This window comes from Diaphorina citri, unplaced genomic scaffold, assembly GCF_000475195.1.
Source record: "Diaphorina citri unplaced genomic scaffold, Diaci psyllid genome assembly version 1.1 scaffold332, whole genome shotgun sequence".
Lineage (NCBI taxonomy): Eukaryota > Metazoa > Arthropoda > Insecta > Hemiptera > Psyllidae > Diaphorina > Diaphorina citri.
Window position 1 is genome coordinate 143,875 of NW_007377767.1, and position 19,858 is coordinate 163,732.

General features: G+C 32.1%; 1 protein-coding gene across 1 annotated transcript in view; it reads right to left on the minus strand.

Annotated features, from left to right (window-relative positions):
- The window catches only part of LOC103507663 (zinc finger protein 583-like), a 91,775-nt gene that overhangs the window by 12,135 nt on the left and 59,782 nt on the right, over nt 1-19,858 (minus strand). The window contains exon 5 of the mRNA XM_017443424.2: nt 11,324-11,508. Within this exon, the coding sequence (XP_017298913.1) occupies nt 11,324-11,508 (185 nt within the window). The remainder of the gene's footprint in view (nt 1-11,323; nt 11,509-19,858) is intronic.

The following is a 19,858-nucleotide window of genomic DNA, read 5'->3' on the forward strand; positions in this document are numbered from 1 at the left end:
CCGCCAAGTCGTTACTCCCAAAATAAATCAAGTGCCACAAAAAATAAACAAAACTCCATCCCACCCCAAAAAAGATTAGAAATCAATTTTGTACCCCGCCTCTAGGAACAAACATCCTTAGCTTAGTGCACACCACACTGGACTTGTACAATGGAAGTCTTTGGTTCGTAGATATCTGTTTCTCATTTCGACTTAACCACTGTCAACGCTTTTGAGGACAATCGAGCACCTACTAGTAAAAAAATATTTTTTTACTTTTTAGTATATAAGGACCCTTCTTTTTGATTTAATGCAAATATTTTTCTATTCCAGATCTATGCAAACTAGTGGCAAATGTTAGCACACTCTGTCAATGAATTTTAATATCAACCCTTTTTTAATTGATAATGTAAACACACCTTGAAAAATATTTATTATTTTTCATGATATATTTTTTGTTGTAATTTTTCAATTATAAATTTAATTAAAAAGAATGTAAAAAAGCACCTCTGAGCGATAAAAAAATTGATCATGTTGGATGGGCTATTGGTATCGATATTTATATTACTCAGTACACCAGCAATCTACCAAGTTGAATAAGAATAGCCACTTTACACAATACCTATATGTATAGAAAAGATTATCTTTTTTATTTAGAATGTCACCTTAAGAAATGCCTCAATCGTAGAAGGTACCCAATATGCAAATTTATTTACTACATTTTTTTCGTCTTCATTTCACATTTGATTGCATAGTACGTGCATAGTGCTTTAGTAGGACATTGAGTCCCTTTAGCTCAACAGTTTTAATATTGCTCTTATTGGGTACTTGTGTTTCCAATATAAAAAGACATGAACCAAGTGAAACTCGAATATAACTCTTAAAACATTATTAGTGATTTACTTCGCCATTTCATATCAAATTGTGTGTTGTGGGAATATCAAATGAGTAAGCATTAGCTGTATTGAAATAGCAACGTTGAACAATGAAATGTTCCTCCCTACTACCATACTAACAACATTAGAAATCATACTTAGATACTTTTTTCCTTAATTTGAGGCAATAATTATTTGAGTTAAAGCTAGCAAGTGTGGTAAAGTCTTCTTTAGTCCCTCAGTTGAGCAGTATTTTCTTCTGAACATTATTTACAAATCACTGAGTCTATTTCTTTTCCTTTTGGAACACTTAGGGCCAGATTGGAGGATTGTATTATTATTTTACATTTTACTTAATGTAATCCTATTTTTTGTATTTTGATCCTGACACAATGTTGTTATTCAACTTGTTAAGAGAGCACCTGAGTATAGATGCCATTTTTTATACCTACTCGTACAGTCATGTTGTACCAATAAACGTATGTATAAATTAATGTGTTGAATGAAGATACCAATACACTGAAGAGGTTAAGCGTCATGTTCTTTATTTATTATTTACATTTTCCATAAAAAAGGAAACTTGACTAACTCGAGCATTAACATGAACGGATGGCTATGAGTTATAAAAAAAAGTTGATGCTGATTTTCTCCTCTTCATAAAGATTTGCACGACCTTTCTTTCTCCCTTTCACCCCCTTCACCTCAAAATCTTTTGTTGTATGAAAATATGTACATATCTTCTACTAATTTTTAACTTACCTATATGCTTTTTTATTTTGCTTATTATTATTTTAGTGAGGTACCTAGTAAATTCGGTCAAAGTATGTTCATCAGTATCGTATTTGACAAAAGGTTCTTCTACTAATTTTTAACTTACCTATATACTTTTTTATTTTGCTTATTATTATTTTAGTGAGGTACCTAGTAAATTCGGTCAAAGTATGTTCATCAGTATCGTATTTGACAAAAGGTCATATTTTGATTATGGTTGTAAGAAAACAAGCCAAATAAACTTCATTCATGGTTAGCAGTATTTCCTTCTGAATATTATTTACAAATCACTGAGTCCATTTCTTTTCCTTTTGGAGCACTTAGGGCCAAATTGGAGGATTGTATTATTATTTTACATTTTACTTGATGTAATCCTATTTTTTGTATTTTGGTCCTGACACAATGTTGTTATTCAACTTGTTAAGAGAGCACCTGAGTACAGATGCCATTTTTTATACCTACTCGTTCAGTCATGTTGTACCAATAAACGTATGTATAAATTAATGTGTTGAATGAAGATACCAATACACTGAAGAGGTCAAGCGTCATGTTCTTTATTTATTATTTACATTTTCCATAAAAAAGGAAACTTGACTAACTCGAGCATTAACATGAACGGATGGCTATGACAAGTGAAGGTATTGAAAGTGCCATACAAATTTCATAGCATTATCATTTTAATTTCGGGAAAAATAGTTTGAAACGGTTTTTATTTTAGAAGTGGTTTTCCTTTTTTTCGTGAAACTTTTTTTTCTTCTTTCCTTAACCTGTACTTAATCTTCATTCGTGTCTCCCATATTAATTTTCCTTCTATTTATGATGTTTTCTATGCAGGTTTTGTTCTTTTCTATCCTGAATCCATGGAGTGGATTGCTAGGAAGTCATATCTTGGATTTTTCTAAACTTAAAGTGTTCAACCCTTTAATTTTTGAGATTCAAGGAGAGAGAAACCTAAGAAACAAATATATTATCCCCTGGACCCTACTGTCTGTTTTGGGAATTAAAAGAGATTAAAATACTAGCTGCCCAGTTCTCCCTCTTTATTCTGATTGTTTTAATTTTTTTACACGCTAAAATGATTTCATTTTTATTTTACTCAAGTACTCCTTGAGAAAATCCTCCTAACGTCTTCGATCCTGGTAAATATTGTAGGCACTCAAAACATTGAGAAGTACAAGGTTTATAAGAATAGTAATATCTATAGAACTAAAAGATACTGCTACATCTAATTGTGAAGTTACTAAAAGCCTTGAAAACTGTTGTAATGAGAGAGAGATTTGAGGAGGAAGAAGGAAAGTAGGGAGAGAGAGCGAGAGTTTTTTTACTATCTTGTGAGAACTTAAGAAGCATTTTAAAAAATCCCTTTAACTATATTGAATTAGGAATTGAAATTATTAAGTTAATAGGAATTTATTATTTATATTATCTTCTGATTTGCATTCGTCTGGAAATTAAAAGCAAAAGGTTTTTCCTCATAATTAGATCGAACGATAATGATCGATATCACATAATCTGATGGATCAGACAATCTTATTGTCCAGTCTCTATCACCTACCTCCTAAATCTTTAGAACTTCTCGCAATAAAGGTTTGCATGATCGTCCTTGCGGTTTTTAACCGATTTAAAAAGGTCTTGGATGATTACAATCTTTAATTTCTTTTTCGACTTCCACCTAACAAGTGCGAAAACTTTTTTCTCACTCTCAATGTTTAATTTTACTTGAGAAAAAAAAGTAAAAAGTCCCCAGCAAACTTTTCTTGTTCATGATAGTGTAAAAAGTGAGTAACAAAATATACTTAATTTATTACTCATTTTTTTCTCCTACTGAGTACTCAAAGAGATTGGGAGTTCAATATTCTATGAAATGTAGGAATATGTAAGAAGGTGCAATATGAAGAAGGTGAAAAGGATGCATGAAAGAGCGACAGAAAGAGTAAAATTAAGAAGAAGAAAAAAAATATATGGAGAGAGGGGAGCGAAAAAAAAAAAGAAATTTTTCATAATTTCAGAGGAAATGAAATGCTGGAAAGGGAGAAAAAATCAGCAAGACTCCTTACCACCACCGGCAGTCTTATATCGTCGGTAAGTCTGAAATATTCTTAATCAGTTGTATCTTAAATAACCCTAGATCGCGTCATTGCCTTTTTAGAATAACTTGTAAATGAAGTCAGTTTTGAGGAACGACCCCTCCTAGTAGTGAAAGGAGAGAAGCACGATACAGGGTACTAATTAATAGGTTTATATCTGGTGGTTCATCACAAGGTACTTAGAAGAAATAAAAATAAACATAAATACTTCCAAGATCAGATAGTACCTACTGGAGAACCCGGGACTTTGAACTGGTAATCCGAGATCCATATTCAAATGCAAATCAGTATTTTACTTGAAAAAATATCGAAGAGCTCCTAAGCATGCTTTTTCTGGTCTCAAATTTGGCTTTAGCCTTGACAGTATGGTTTCAAACGAAATATCGTAAAGGCTAAAAACAGTGGAGCAAAGAGCATAGAGCTTTTCACTTTCAGTTCTATGCGTCGCTTCCCTCAACTTGCTCGATGCTCTATGCTCTATACTCTCCACTCCACTCTGTTTTTAGCTTTAGTAAGTTTAGTTCAAGAATAGAGTAGAGAGGGAGAGAGCGGGTGAGAGAGAACGGGTAGAAATGGAAGATTCAGAAAGCTAATTCAAAAAGTGAAAGGAATTTTTGCGAGCACAAACTTTCTCCCGGTAGTTCTCTCTGTGCATCCTCTCTGTATCCCTATATAGGAAATAGCCGTCAAAGTCCAGTTGTGAAAGGGAGAGGATGAGTCATGTGCTTAGTGAAAGTTATCTTTGGAAAAAAGGGGTAAAAAAAGAGAGAGAAAGCACCCACGCGTTGTAGGAGATTCAGAGTAATGCAGGGAGGGAGAGAGAGTGAGAGAGAAAGAGAGAAAGTGGGGGGGGGAGGGGTCACTACTACATTATATCATAGAATCCAGAAGAAATTCCAGTGTCTACGAGGAACACCATAATTCGAACTTTATCCTGAATGCCAATTTTGTCTATAATTACGTACAAGCTACTTTACAAATTTACTTTGGAAAAATTTTCTCCTACTGAGTACTCAAAGAGATTGGGAGTTCAATATTCTATGAAATGTAGGAATGTGTAAGAAGGTGCAATATGAAGAAGGTGAAAAGGGATGCATGAAAGAGCGACAGAAAGAGTAAAATTAAGAAGAAGAAGAAAAAAAAATATATATAAGGGAGCGAAAAAAAGAGAAATTTTTCATAATTTCAGAGGAAATGAAATGCTGGAAAGGGAGAAAAAATCAGCAAGACTCCTTACCACCACCGGCAGTCTTATAAATGAAATTGTAATCTTAGCGAGCGAGAAAAAATATCTACAAGCCTTTAAGTACATTTTAATACTTGAATATAAGCTATCTACCTACTCTGTGCCTAGATTTTTTTTCTCCATGCCCCTTAACTAAAACAATAGCAAAGCAAAGACTTTTGAATTCTTATGTCAAGCTTTGGAAATTCCTTACTTACTATTACCTCTATTATTATTATTAGATTACAATTATTATCAAAGATACCTGTGCTTTCCACATACTTAATTAAAGAACCTGAGAGAATATTGTATTATGAAATAGTTTATACATAAAAGAGTGTTGTGTCGACAGTCCACGGAATACGTAGTCTCCAACCAATATGGATATGTAGTGAATTAGAGCATTAACTTTTTGAATGGAAAAGGAAAAAACCCAAAAATAAATTAATAAAAGTGGAATAATGAAAGGAGGAGGCGAAGAAAAAAAAAAAAAAACAAATTATGAAGAACATGTGGGTAATGTAAACATAAACATGTGAAAGATGCAATAAACACCCTTCTAAATGTAAAACGCGCGATGCGATGATCTTTAAGAAATTGGGTTAGTAGAATATAAGAAAAAAGGGTGAAAGTGAAAGGGGATGAAGTTGTATAGATTTTGGAGATGCTTTGTTAGTGCTTAGAGGAGTTTTGATTTTCACTTATCTATGATATACCTAATGATATCATTTTATTCAGAGGATTAAAGATATTTTCTATTCATTATAATAGTTATGAGATAATCTTATGAGTTAATTCCTACTAATCAGTGAAGATATAATCATAAAAAGGCAAAGTAAATGGAATTGCTTGTGCAGAAATGTGTTCTTTCTTTCTGTGTAGGTGTGTCTCTAAGAAGGAGTTGAAAAAAGTGGAAATTGTGACGGTTTTGTTCATATAGGTACGAGTATATATTTTTCTATGTTTATGCTTGAAACATTTTTTACTAACTTAATTTTTAAAAGAGAAAAATTTAATTACACATTTAATGCCTTAATTAGAAAAAGTATAATTAAAAAAATCATCATAATGTTATCTTTAAAATGAAATTTGGAGAGAGGGAAGAGAAGATGAGAAAAAAAAACGCGAATTTTTCTATTTACAGAAAGAGTTTCCAGTGAAAATTATTTGACTTAATTAAATTGTTTGGGTTTTTATTAATTAACAAGAGTTAACCTTATAAGGTAATGGTAGAGATGTAACTTCGTCTGATTACAAAGATCAAAATTCAGGCCCAGATGTACAAATCCTGACGAGTGATCCTGTAGCTACCTATTCTCGCCTAGATTGTTTTGTTTGATAAATAGAAAGTAAAAATGATAATAGGTATACTTTTTGTCTTCAGTGATCTCATTTTACAATAATTATCCCATTAGTTTAGCAAATTTATTAGTATTTAACATTTTCTACAATATGTTGGTCTTCAGTACAGAACTATGGGATGTAGGTACATCAACCTACTTGTCAAGTTCAGATCCTAGTCTTCGTATTCAAAAAGACACAGCACGTGCCTTTGAAGATTTTTACCATTATTATTTTCATGAATTACCTACTTGTCAAAAAATATTACTGACAAATAATCCCTTTCTTTTTTTTATTCACATAGAAAGGTTGTATCTGTGGTTGAACTATAAATTATATGCTTCTACCACTGTTCCTATTCCTACCTAACATAATCATAGGGTAAGGGAGCTTTGTTGTTAGAAACGAATTTTTTATTGATTTTTTTTCTTTCTAATTTTCTTTTCTTTTTTTTACCTACCCATGATTTTTTTTTTCTTCTGTTTGGTAGGGAAAAAAATAGTCTCTTTGGAGAAAAAATAATTATAATGATATTCTGTTAACACTAAACATAAAAAAGAAGTACACAATGAATTTTAATCCTCTCCTCTCGCTCATAATTTTTATTTCACACTAAAATATGACGTAGTGACGTTTCTATGCTCCATATCTTTTTACACATTTCCATAAATTTCTTAAAATTTTCCATATTTGCAAGCACTGATTTTTGACGCTAAAAGATACACATGTCCATTTGACAATGGGGCTAGCAATTAAAAGGGATGCAGAAGGAATTTGCGCTAAAAGAAGTAATTTCCATAGGTGTGTAACTGTACACATGTCCATTTGACAATGGGGCTAGCAATTAAAAGGGATGCAGAAGGAATTTCTAACTAAACCAAATGTGTTTTTATTAGAAATGAGAAAATTAAAAGTTCCGCGAGACATTATTTGATCCACAGAAATGACCTTGAAATTTTACAAAAAATATAAATAAGAACATCTAGTAGAAAATGTTGTGCGATGTATATAATTATGTTTTCCACGGCAATAATGGCTACCTATGAACAGGTAGTAGGAATAATCTAGTAGAAAATGTTGTGCGATGTATATAATTATGTTTTCCACGGCAATAATGGCTACCTATGAACAGGTAGTAGGAATACTATGAATTTTTTATTTAAATTTCTCATAAAATGGTACTTATTATTTTTATGTATTTTCCTATACTTTTTTAATGCTTGCTTGGTTCGGTTCACGTTATCTTGCACTTTCACTCTTTCAGTCCATTTCGTTTTATTGTTGAGATCTTTACCTAAGACTTCAATCTGGACTACGTTTCTCCTAAGTCAGTAAAATTTTGTTTATAGCAGGAAAGTACAGTACGCTGTATTCCAATAGTACCTGGATTTCAATGAAATGAGTAGTAAGGAAAGACGTAGGTACCTTACCCAGTGAAACATGAGAGGGTAGAATTTGAATAGTGTGGAACATGATGGATGTTCATCAGAGTCATCAGCTTATTATAAATGTCATTCCTATACTTACACTTTTCTAAAAAAAAGAAAAGAAGAAAAAAAAAAAAAAAAAAAAAAAAAAAAAAAAAAAAAAAAAACACAAAAAAATGCGACTTGACTCGAACCACCAATTTCCAGATACGAAGTCCTTCGCTCTAATAACCTTATTTAACACAAGTGAAGGTATTGAAAGTGCCATACAAATTTCATAGCACTATCATTTTAATTTCGGGAAAAATAGTTTGAAACGGTTTTTATTTTAGACGTGTTTTTCCATTTTTTTGTGAAACTTTTTTTTTTCTTTCCTTAACCTGTACTTAATTTTCATTCGTGTCTCCCATATTAATTTTCCTTCTCTTTATGATGTTTTCTATGCAGGTTTTGTTCTTTTCTATCCTGAATCCATGGATTGGATTGCTAGGAAGTCGATTTTCCTAAATTTAAAGTGTTCAACCCTTTAATTTTTGAGATTCAAGGAGAGAGAAACCTAAGAAACAAATATATTATCCTCTGGACCCTACTGTCTGTTTTGGGAATTAAAAGAGATTAAAATACTAGCTGCCCACAGTTCCCCCTCTTTATTCTGATTGTTTTAATTTTTTTTTACACGCTAAAATGATTTCATTTTTATTTTACTCAAGTACTGCTTGAGAAAATCCTCCTAACGTCTTCGATCCTGGTAAATATTGTAGGCACTCAAAACATTGAGAAGTACAAGGTTTATAAGAATAGTAATATCTATAGAACTAAAAGATACTGCTACATCTAATTGTGAAGTTATTAAAAGCCTTGAAAACTGTGGTAATGAGAGAGAGATTTGAGGAGGAAGAAGGAAAGTAGGGAGAGAGAGCGAGAGTTTTTTTACTATCTTGTGAGAACTTAAGAAGCACTAAAAGCCTTGAAAACTGTTGTAATGAGAGAGAGATTTGAGGAGGAAGAAGGAAAGTAGGGAGAGAGAGCGAGAGTTTTTTTACTATCTTGTGAGAACTTAAGAAGCATTTTAAAAAATCCCTTTAACTATATTGAATTAGGAATTGAAATTATTAAGTTAATAGGAATTTATTATTTATATTATCTTCTGATTTGCATTCGTCTGGAAATTAAAAGCAAAAGGTTAGTGATAGCCATTGTACCTACATATTTACGTATAAGTGGGAAAAATGTACCAACCTATCTTATTTTACATTTTAATTCTTTAATAGTAGACCAAAGGTATCTGTACCTACATATTTACGTATAAGTGGGAAAAATGTACCAACCTATCTTATTTTACATTTTAATTCTTTAATAGTAGACCAAAGGTATTTCAATTAATATTATGATATCTACTTTGGACTTGTTTTGTTAGATGGGTAGGTAGGAGTACGTATTCGCAAAAATTCGTTAATTCCTTGCAAGTTTTTTTTTTTCTTTCAAAGAGTAAAACCCCCAATATGTAGGTCCTTAGGTTGTTAATATGATCAGGATATGTGTGGGAAAAGCAGAAAAAATAATATTGCTTGAGAAAAAGGCTTGAAAGAAAAGTTTAAATATTACGTGACTAGATCAATAGATATTTCCAATATCGAGAACAATAAATGAATGGAGAAAAAAAGTTATAAAAAAAAGTTGATGCTGATTTTCTCCTCTTCATAAAGATTTGCACGACCTTTCTTTCTCCCTTTCACCCCCTTCACCTCAAAATCTTTTGTTGTATGAAAATATGTACATATCTTCTACTAATTTTTAACTTACCTATATGCTTTTTTATTTTGCTTATTATTATTTTAGTGAGGTACCTAGTAAATTCGGTCAAAGTATGTTCATCAGTATCGTATTTGACAAAAGGTCATATTTTGATTATGGTTGTAAGAAAACAAGCCAAATAAACTTCATTCATGGTAGCTTAAAGATAATGGTGTAGGTCTGTAGGGGCCAAAAGTTCCCTTAACAAATACAAGATAGCATAAAGTCAGATAGGTATGCACGTACGAATGAAGGAAATGAAGCGTGTAGTAAGATCTTCGGATAGAAAAAAAACGAATTATTATTATTGATTAATTGAGAAAAAATTCAATACTCAAAAGCATTTAAAATAATACTACCTACACTTCTCATTGTAAAAGAAAAGGAAGGAAGCTCACCATAAAAAAGCTTCAAAACAATTCATGGTAGCTAAAAGATAATGGTGTAGGTCTGTAGGGGCCAAAAGTTCTCTTAACAAATACAAGATAGCATAAAGTCAGATAGGTATGCACATACGAATGAAGGAAATGAAGCGTGTAGTAAGATCTTCGGATAGAAAAAAAAACGAATTATTATTATAGATTAATTGAGAAAAAATTAAATACTCAAAAGCATTTAAAATAATACTACCTACACTTCTCATTGTAAAAGAAAAGGAAGGAAGCTCACCATAAAAAAGCTTCAAAACTAGCTAACAGGTTTGCAATTTCTTCTTATTATTGGTACAAAAAATTGTTGCTTTTTATTTGGACTTTTCCAATGATGGGAAAATTTCCTCGTTTTTTTTCAACCCTTTTATCAACAATACATACTTTTTAAATTATTTTCTTACAAGACTCTTCTTTCTCTCCCCCTTTTTCTTCGGAAGCTTCAAAACTAGCTAACAGGTTTGCAATTTCTTCTTATTATTGGTACAAAAAATTGTTGTTTTTTATTTGGACTTTTCCAATGATGGGAAAATTTCCTCGTTTTTTTTTCAACCCTTTTATCAACAATACATACTTTTTAAATTATTTTCTTACAAGACTCTTCTTTCTCTCCCCCTTTTTCTTCGGAACGCTGGGTATTAAGATGTAAGCTGTTCTATCTATCACCTATGTATCTGTTTTTTTTCTATTGCTATTGGCGGAAGTATCTATTTGTAACAAGAGGAAACCACAATTTGGTTAGTTTGAGAGCTCCAGAATGGTCGAATTTTTTACATTTCGAACTCCAAGTCATTTTTGACAGAATATAGCCTAATGCACTTATTTTTGAGGTGATAAACAAAACTCTGTGTTTTCGCCGGAGAAATTTTTAAAAAGGAATTTTCAAGGAAAAAAATTCTTCGGAACTTTTTTTTTACTCTGAACTTGAAAGGCTAAAAAAAAAGTTTCTTTGTGGTTTTCCAAAGTTCCCACGCATCAGGGTTATTGATATTCTTCCCAATAGAGAGACAAAAAAAAGATAAATAATTTATAGGTGAAATTGAATGGAGGTCATGCTAGATAAGTGTGTGCTGATTCTTCAACATTGGCTTGAAATATTAATCCAAACATTTAGTTTTGGATTTTAACCGTGGTTTATTTTATAGGGGAAAAATCGCATGTTATTAAAAAAAAATTAGACAAAAAAAATGATAAATAATTTATAGGTGAAATTGAATGGAGGTCATGCTAGATAAGTGTGTGCTGATTCTTCAACATTTGCTTGAAATATTAATCCAAACATTTAGTTTTGGATTTTAACCGTGGTTTATTTTATAGGGGAAAAATCGCATGTTATTAAAAAAAAATCTAGGTAGGTATAAATGAAAATAGTGAATCTGTAAAAAGACTTATTTACCTTTGAGGTATGTGTCCTTAAACTAGATTCTGTGGCAAAGCCTTTCCCGCAGATGTTACAATGAAATGGTCGACTTTTGGCTCTTTCCAGTTGAGCATCGTGGTTTCTTAGGTGTTGTTGTAGATTGGATAGTTGAATGAAAGCTCGTCCACACTCAGTCAAATGACACCGATATGGTCGTTCACCTGAAACATAAAATGGGGACACGTGAATGGCAAATCCATATCGAATACATTGTGGAAGTGTCTTACTAAGAACAAACAAATGCGAATGTGGAGTTGTTTGTTGTGTTAGGTGAGTTGTAGTGAATTGGTCAGAAAACAGTCTGCCAATTGCCTACTCTGAAAGTTCAAGGTAAAGAGATATTTAAAGTAAATATGTAGGTAAAAAGGAGGAAACTTTAGTGATTTATTAAAAAAAGCTTATGTCATTCGTATTCATATCCATAGTTACAAATAGGTAAGAGTAAACAAGGCGTGGGTCATAAGATTCAAATCACGTATTTAATTGCTTGGCGAGAAGCATTGAAACCTTTCTTTGGAGAAAGGGAAAAAAAGGGTGACCGGCCACTTATTATAAGCGACAGGAAAAAATCTGTTGTGGAAAATGGAAAAATGGGGTTTCCTATTAAAAAATGAAGAAAAAAAAATTGTTCAGAAAAACATTAGAGAATTAACAACCCTTTTTTTCTTTCTCAGAGGAAAAAATACCACAATTTTTTATACCTTTTCCCCCACAAATTGCAGAAAAAATCTTTCTCACTAATAGCTTTGTCCACTTAATAAAAATAAAAACAGTCTGTTCTTGCACGAGACTGAAAAAAAGCGTCTCGCTTTTGATGCAAAGAAACATCACATGACAATTTTCATTGCTCGTATATTTGCGAGAAATTTTAGCCTAAATTCTGATAGACACTAAGATTTTTATTCCTCATAATTAGATCGAACAATAATGATCGATATCATATAATCTGATGGATCAGACAATCTTATTGTCCAGTCTCTATCACCTACCACCTAAATCTTTAGAACTTCTCGCATTAAAGGTTTGCATGATCGTCCTTGCGGTTTTTAACTGATTTAAAAAGGTCTTGGATGATTACAATCTTTAATTTCTTTTTCCACTTCCACCTAACAAGTGCGAAAACTTTTTTCTCACTCTCAATGTTTAATTTTACTTGAGAAAAAAAGTAAAAAGTCCCCAGCAAACTTTTCTTGTTCATGATAGTGTAAAAAGTGAGTAACAAAATATACTTAATTTATTACTCATTTAACATAATTGCTTTTTTTTTCCTCTCCTCTCGCTCATAATTTTTATTTCACATTAAAATATGACGTAGTGACGTTTCTATGCTCCATATCTTTTTACACATTTCCATAAATTTCTTAAAATTTTCCATATTTGCAAGCACTGATTTTTGACGCTAAAAGATACACATGTCCATTTGACAATGGGGCTAGCAATTAAAAGGGATGCAGAAGGAATTTCTAACTAAACCAAATGTGTTTTTATTAGAAATATCTGAGCGATAAAAAAATTGATCATGTTGGATGGGCTATTGGTATCAATATTTATATTACACAGTACACCAGCAATCAACCAAGTTGAATAAGAATAGCCACTTTACACAATACCTATATGTATAGAAAAGATTAACTTTTTTATTTAGAATGTCACCTTAAGAAATGCCTCAATCGTAGAAGGTACCCAATATGCAAATTTATTTATTACATTTTTTTCGTCTTCATTTCACATTTGATTGCATAGTACGAGCATAGTGTTTTAGTAGGACATTTAGTCCCTTTAGCTCAACAGTTTTAATATTGCTCTTATTGGGTACTTGTGTTTCCAATATAAAAAGACATGAACCAAGTAAAACTCGAATATAACTCTTAAACATTATTAGTGATTTACTTCGCCATTTCATATCAAATTGTGTGTTGTGGGAACATCAAATGAGTAAGCATTGGCTGTATTGAAATAGCAACGTTGAAATGTTCCTCCCTACTACCATACTAACAACATTAGAAATCATACTTAGATACTTTTTTCCTTAATTTGAGGCAATAATTATTTGATCCTCAGATTTTTGGGACAGTCATACTTGAGAAACAGAGGACCCATCTGTAGTTAAGATGTTTGTGACTATTTCCTGAAGTCTGTTCCATAAAGCAACTTCACACTTTAATATTATTACATCATGTCTATTGTGAAGTGTAAGTTCTTTACAGAACAGCCCCGCCCTTACCAACTTCTGAAAGCGAAGAATACGGTCCAGGGGAGATGTAAAATTAGAGTAAAGTAAGTTAGTGACTAGGTATCCCTAGACCAATAATGGTATATTGTGAAATGACATATTTACTTACCAATCGCTATCTCCATCGCAAGCTAATAGTCATCAAGAAGCATCATGTACACGACCTGTGTTTGTAACACTTTCTTATCTACAAAGTAAGTAAATCTATTGTGAGGATAATTAATTAGCTTTCATATAAAATCTATGTGTAGCATGAAAGCTGTATCTGGTTCTCACTACATTTCGTAGGGTACTCATGATGAGAACCCCATGGTGTCGGGAGATTAAAAAGACTGAAAATCGTGACTTTTATAGTCGGTACATGCACATAACATGCATGTAACAATGTCGCAAATGCAACACTGTTATAGTTACTCAGTGTTTTATCTAGTTATTTTTATTTTATTAGTTTTAATGCTTTCAGTAATATGTTTTTATTATTCAAATTGTAAGCTGCAAGGACTTTTTAAAGCTCTAATAAGCTGGGTATTAGGATGTAAGCTCTTCTATCAATCACCTATCTGTTTATTTCTATTGCTATTGGCGGAGGTATCTATTTGTAACAAGAGGAACCACAATTTGGTTAGTTTGAGAGCGCCAGAATGGTCGATTTTTTTTACATTTCTCCAAGTCATTTTTTGGCAGAAAACAGCCTAATGCACTTATTTTTGAGGTGATAAACAAAACTCTGTGTTTTCGCCGGAGAAATTTTTAAAAAGGAATTTTCAAGGAAAAAAAAACTATAAAAAATAAAGCTCCTGATGTAAGATACTGTTCGTAGGGGAGAAAAATGATGAAATACCTCGTTTTTATGATGTATAAGCTCTTCAGACAGGTAAGATGTGTTAGGCACATGTGCCATTCGTTATTACCTTGTTTCTTTTTTAGCTAAGTGACGTGAAACACTTTGGAAAAGCTTTTTAATGCTCATAATAATTGCTGTTTTTACAAAAAGACCACAATATTATTTTACTTTGGTAAGAAAGTAGGTATACATGAATAAGTAATAGGTACTTACGATACGAATCAAAGTTCTATTTCGGGAGGGTTTGAAAAGGTCCACCTTTTGCTGATAAACGCCCCATCCCGTATCTTGGGAAATGCTTCGTTTGCCTTCCAATTTCAAATTTTCTTTCAATACACCATATTCATGGTGTTTGTATTGATATTTGTAATCTCATCAAGAAATTTATCTTTACAATTTCATCTATAAAGTTTGGGGTCGGAAAATGATGAAATACCTCATTTTTATGATGTATAAGCTCTTCAGACAGGTAAGATGTGTTAGGCACATGTGCCATTCGTTATTATCTTGTTTCTTTTTTAGCTAAGTGACGTGAAACACTTTGAAAAAGCTTTTTAATGCTCATAATAATTGCTGTTTTTACAAAAAGACCACAATATTATTTTACTTTGGTAAGAAAGTATACATGAATAAGTAATAGGTACTTACGAATCAAAGTTCTATTTCGGGAGGGTTTGAAAAGGTTCACCTTTTGCTGATAAACGCCCCATCCCGTATCTTGGGAAATGCTTCGTTTGCCTTCCAATTTCAAATTTTCTTTCCATACACCATATTCATGGTGTTTGTATTGATATTTGTAATCTCATCAAGAAATTTATCTTTACAATTTCATCTATAAAGTTTGGGGTCGTAAGTGTTTTTGTAATTTGGAAAGGTTCTGTTATGATTTCCTGTTCTAAAACAAACAGGCAAAAACCACAATCGTAATTTTCAATACGAAATAGGTGCCATGTTGTTTTTAAAGATGTAGTCAAGTTGTCCCAAGTTCAATTTATTTAAGAAGGAAGGACTCACAAGTGCTTTGGAGGAAATTTTAAGGGTCAGCATTTAGGGAAGGTGCTATGTCCAAATCCCGTAGAGGAATGATAGTTTCATTTTATCCATAGGAGCAGATTTACTTCTTAATATTATTCTTATCATATTTACTTTTCGTTAAACAGTCTAAATATAAAAATAATGTTTTTATTTCAAGACCAAAGTCTTTGGTTCGATGCTCTCCCTTATTTTTATTTTCATGTTGCTGTTTTAAAGCCGGCCATTATTTCTAACTCCTTTGTTGACCACTCCCATTTGAAATAAATTAATTACTATTATATATATATTTTTATGTATAGGATACATTTTATAGTTTCCCCCCTATATAGCTATAGAGAATACATGGGAAAAACATTTCCCCTTGGACAGTTTTAATTTTCAAAATTCCCCTATATTTAAGTTTTATCTTGTACTCACTCACACGTGCTTCCTTCTCTACTAAAACTCCCTTTCGTTATCCGAGGGTCAGTCTTCTATATTTTCATGGCTTCCATAATTTTTTGGCATATTTTTAATAGGATTTTTTTTTATCATTTTAAAATAATGTTTTATAACAATGCCATAAAGTTGAATTTAAAACGTCAGTCAGTCAGTATCAAAATCTATTGAACCATGTATGATTAAGTACTTATTTTTATGAAAATTATTAGATATTATGTTACATGCACATTACTGGCATATATTAAACTCAAAATAAATAAATGGTAGTCATCTTCATTCAAAATCAATAAATTGTTTCTAGTTGCATCATGCATTATCAGTCACACTGGTTAGTTTATTTGCAAAGGATATCATTCTGAGGTTTATGCTAAAGTACGAGGTAGTAACATACTTAAAATGGTTTGTAAAACAAAAACATTAAGTACAGCTCACACTAGGCAAATACACAAATCACAGCGATTCTTGAAGGTTGACATGGAACATAATTTTTTTGTACTTGGTCATTTCATAAGAATCACTCGTACGTAGTATGAACATATAAAACGGAAGATACACATGGAATCGAATTGGCAATATGAGATTTTGGTTTTAGCCAACCCAACCTAAAATGGTTTCCAATATGACCCTGTATGAATATGATGAAGGCATTTCTATTTCATTCCATTTGATTTTTTTTCTCTCTCCGAATGAGATTTTTTGCCATGTGTGGAAAAAAAAACTCATTGCATTTGACAAATTTAATTTAAAATAAAAATAAATGTAAAAAAAAAAGATTTTTTTTTGTAGGATGAGTAAAAAAAAAAAATAAATAAAAATAAAATGAAACGAAATCCCAGTGGTCCCCAAATCAAATCCTCAGAATTTTGGGAGATTCATACTTAAGAAACAGAGGACCATCTGTGGTTAAGATGTTTATGACTATTTCCTGGAGTCTGTTCCATAAAGCAACTTCACACTGTAATATTATTACATCATGTCTATTGTGAAGTGTAAGTTCTTTACAGAACAGCCCCGCCCCGCCCTTACCAACTTCTGAAAGCGAAGAATACGGTCCAGGGGAGATGTAAAATTAGAGCAAAGTAAGTTAGTGACTAGGTATCCCTAGACCAATAATGGTATATTGTGAAATGACATATTACTTACCAATCGCTATCTCCATCGCAAGCTAATAGTCATCAAGAAGCATCATGTACATGACCTGTGTTTGTAACACTTTCTTATCTACAAAGTAAGTAAATCTATTGTGAGGATAATTAATTAGCTTTCATATAAAATCTATGTGTGGTAAATAAGAACAACAGCTGGGCTTCTGAAATTATGTAGAACAATGTTGGTAATTGATCGAAGAATTCGTTTAGTAAATGAAAAGAAGTGCAGCAGAAATTATAAGACGTTTCTCTAGACCAGATGCAATTTATGCATTTTTTGTATTAACCTGAGCATCTCTGTTGCAGCATATGGCTGATCCACTGATCCTTGCTTCTGACATTACAGCAAGAAACAATAGACAATGCTTAATTCAACATAATCATTGAAACAATAACTAGTACTCTAAGAAGTCCAAGATGTTATTAAGTGAAACAACTTCTGAGAGATTAAAGATGCGCAACTTGCATGGCGAAGTAAGCTATAAGCTAGTAACATACTTAAAATGGGTAAAACAAAAACATTAAGTACAGCTCACACTAGGCAAATACACAAATCACAGCGATTCTTGAAGGTTGACATGGAACATAATTTTTTCTCCCATGTTCACTTCTGACGCTAGTCATAGTCACTGAGGTTCTAACTTGTCGCCGCTCTATAAAATATATTAGAATAAAATTATAGCTATATTGATGTGTAATCTGATTGGTAATTCGCCAATAAAAATACCTAAATAAATATGTAATGTATATTTTATGTCTGTTAGATTGTAATACCAAGGTACTTTAATGTGTTTTATGTACAGCCAGGTATCTGATGTATCTACAGTGTGTTCTGTGGCGGGATTACAGTGCATCATTATGTTTTATAGGAGACGATTTTTTTAATTTTTCTTCTTATCTCTTTCAGTTAAACCTCATTCGTGAGCTAAGAGGACATTCTCTACACTTGGAACTCGTTGGGGAGAGAATACTAGGAACAGCAAAAATCACTGGACAAGTAACTAGGAAAAGAGAAAGTAAGGAGCTGGAATGAAGAAGTCAAGGTACCTATCTGGCATAACACCCGAGTCAGATGGAGATTAATTTGTTGCGGCCCTGTGACTTCTAAGGAAACATTTCAGGTGAGTCAGACAAGTAGGTAAGTAAATATATGACTAGTTACGTATATATTTTACTTTTTTTGTATTGTTACGTGGGACTTTTGAATTGTCTTACTCTTTTACATAGACCTATGCACTGGGGTACAGATTTAGTTGAAAAGTTTGTATTTTGTCGTCCAAGGTGAGTCTTTTAACGACCTTGCTCTAACTGGAAAGATTACAACTTTTCTTCTTATCTCTTTCAGTTAAACCTCATTCATGAGCTAAGAGGACATTCTCTACACTTGGAACTCGTTGGGGAGTGAATACTAGGAACAGCAAAAATCACTGGACAAGTAACTAGGAAAAGAGAAATAAAAGAGAAAGGAAGGAGCTGGAATGAAGAAGTCAAGGTACCTATATGGCATAACACCCGAGTCAGTTGGAGATTAATTTGTTGCGGCCCTGTGACTTCTAAGGAAACATTTCAGGTGAGTCAGATAAGTAGGTAAGTAAATATATGACTAGTTACGTATATATTTTACTTTTTTTGTATTGTTACGTGGGACTTTTGAATTGTCTTACTCTTTTACATAGACCTATGCACTGGGCACTGGGGTACAGATTTAGTTGAAAAGTTTGTATTTTGTCGTCCAAGGTGAGTCTTTTAACGACCTTGCTCTAACTGGAAAGATTACAGCTATAAGCTGAAAGATTATCATTGTGGAATTTATGAAAATCACAAACATGTACTCGTATCTACATAAAATGATGGGATTTCTTATTTAATATTAAGTAAAGTCAGTAGTTAAATCAGGAGTGACAAAGTATCCGTTAGAGTGCCCACAGTTAATTGCCCCTACTTGAATTTGATTTTTTTTTTTGCCCGAATCATCTAAATCCTAAATAATATAACAATATTGCATTTTTGAATTTTACTATACAGTCAATTATTTTGCATAGGTAATAAGAGGAAAAGGCACCACTGTAAGCACAGTATAAAATACACTTTAATTAGCTTCAACCAATGAAAAGTTAGACTCGATATTCATGATAATCAAAATCAGTACAAATTGTCTACATGACATGTAAATAATATTTTACAATATGATGAGTTACGTTTTATTCCTATTTATTAATTAGCCATGCACTAGTGTCGAGGCATTTGATATGATTGAATTATTTAAATTAGGTAAAAGAGTGATTTGCTAGTTTTCTGACCGGTAACATTTTAGGTAGTTATATGGCGCTTGTACTGCAGTCTTGATTTTTTGTTTTCAAAAAAGATATGGGTAAAATTCGGATTTTCAAAAAATGTTCTATACCTATTGAAGGCATTTTCTCGCCCAAATAGGACTCGAATGCTACTTTCTGCCATTTTGTTCAACTTGAATTTTTATCCCTCTTTACTATTTCATTTGTCTGAGTAGCACTCTCTCTTTTGAATTATTTCAATATGCCCTCTCGTAATTTCGTTATAAAAAAGAAGCTTTTTTATTATGAATTTTTAATTCTACCTATTGAACAACGATCAATCAAAAAAGGACAACTCTAATGGAAAAAAAATCTTGAAGAGGGAAAAAAATGTCACCCTTAGGGGTGGGGATTTGGGAGTTGACATAATGAGACAAATATGGGGGTAACTCCGTCACTCACAGTCAAATTAAAAAAAAAAAAAAAAAAAAAAAAACTAACACACAAACTTTTTAAAAAATTTTTTTTTGGGGGGGG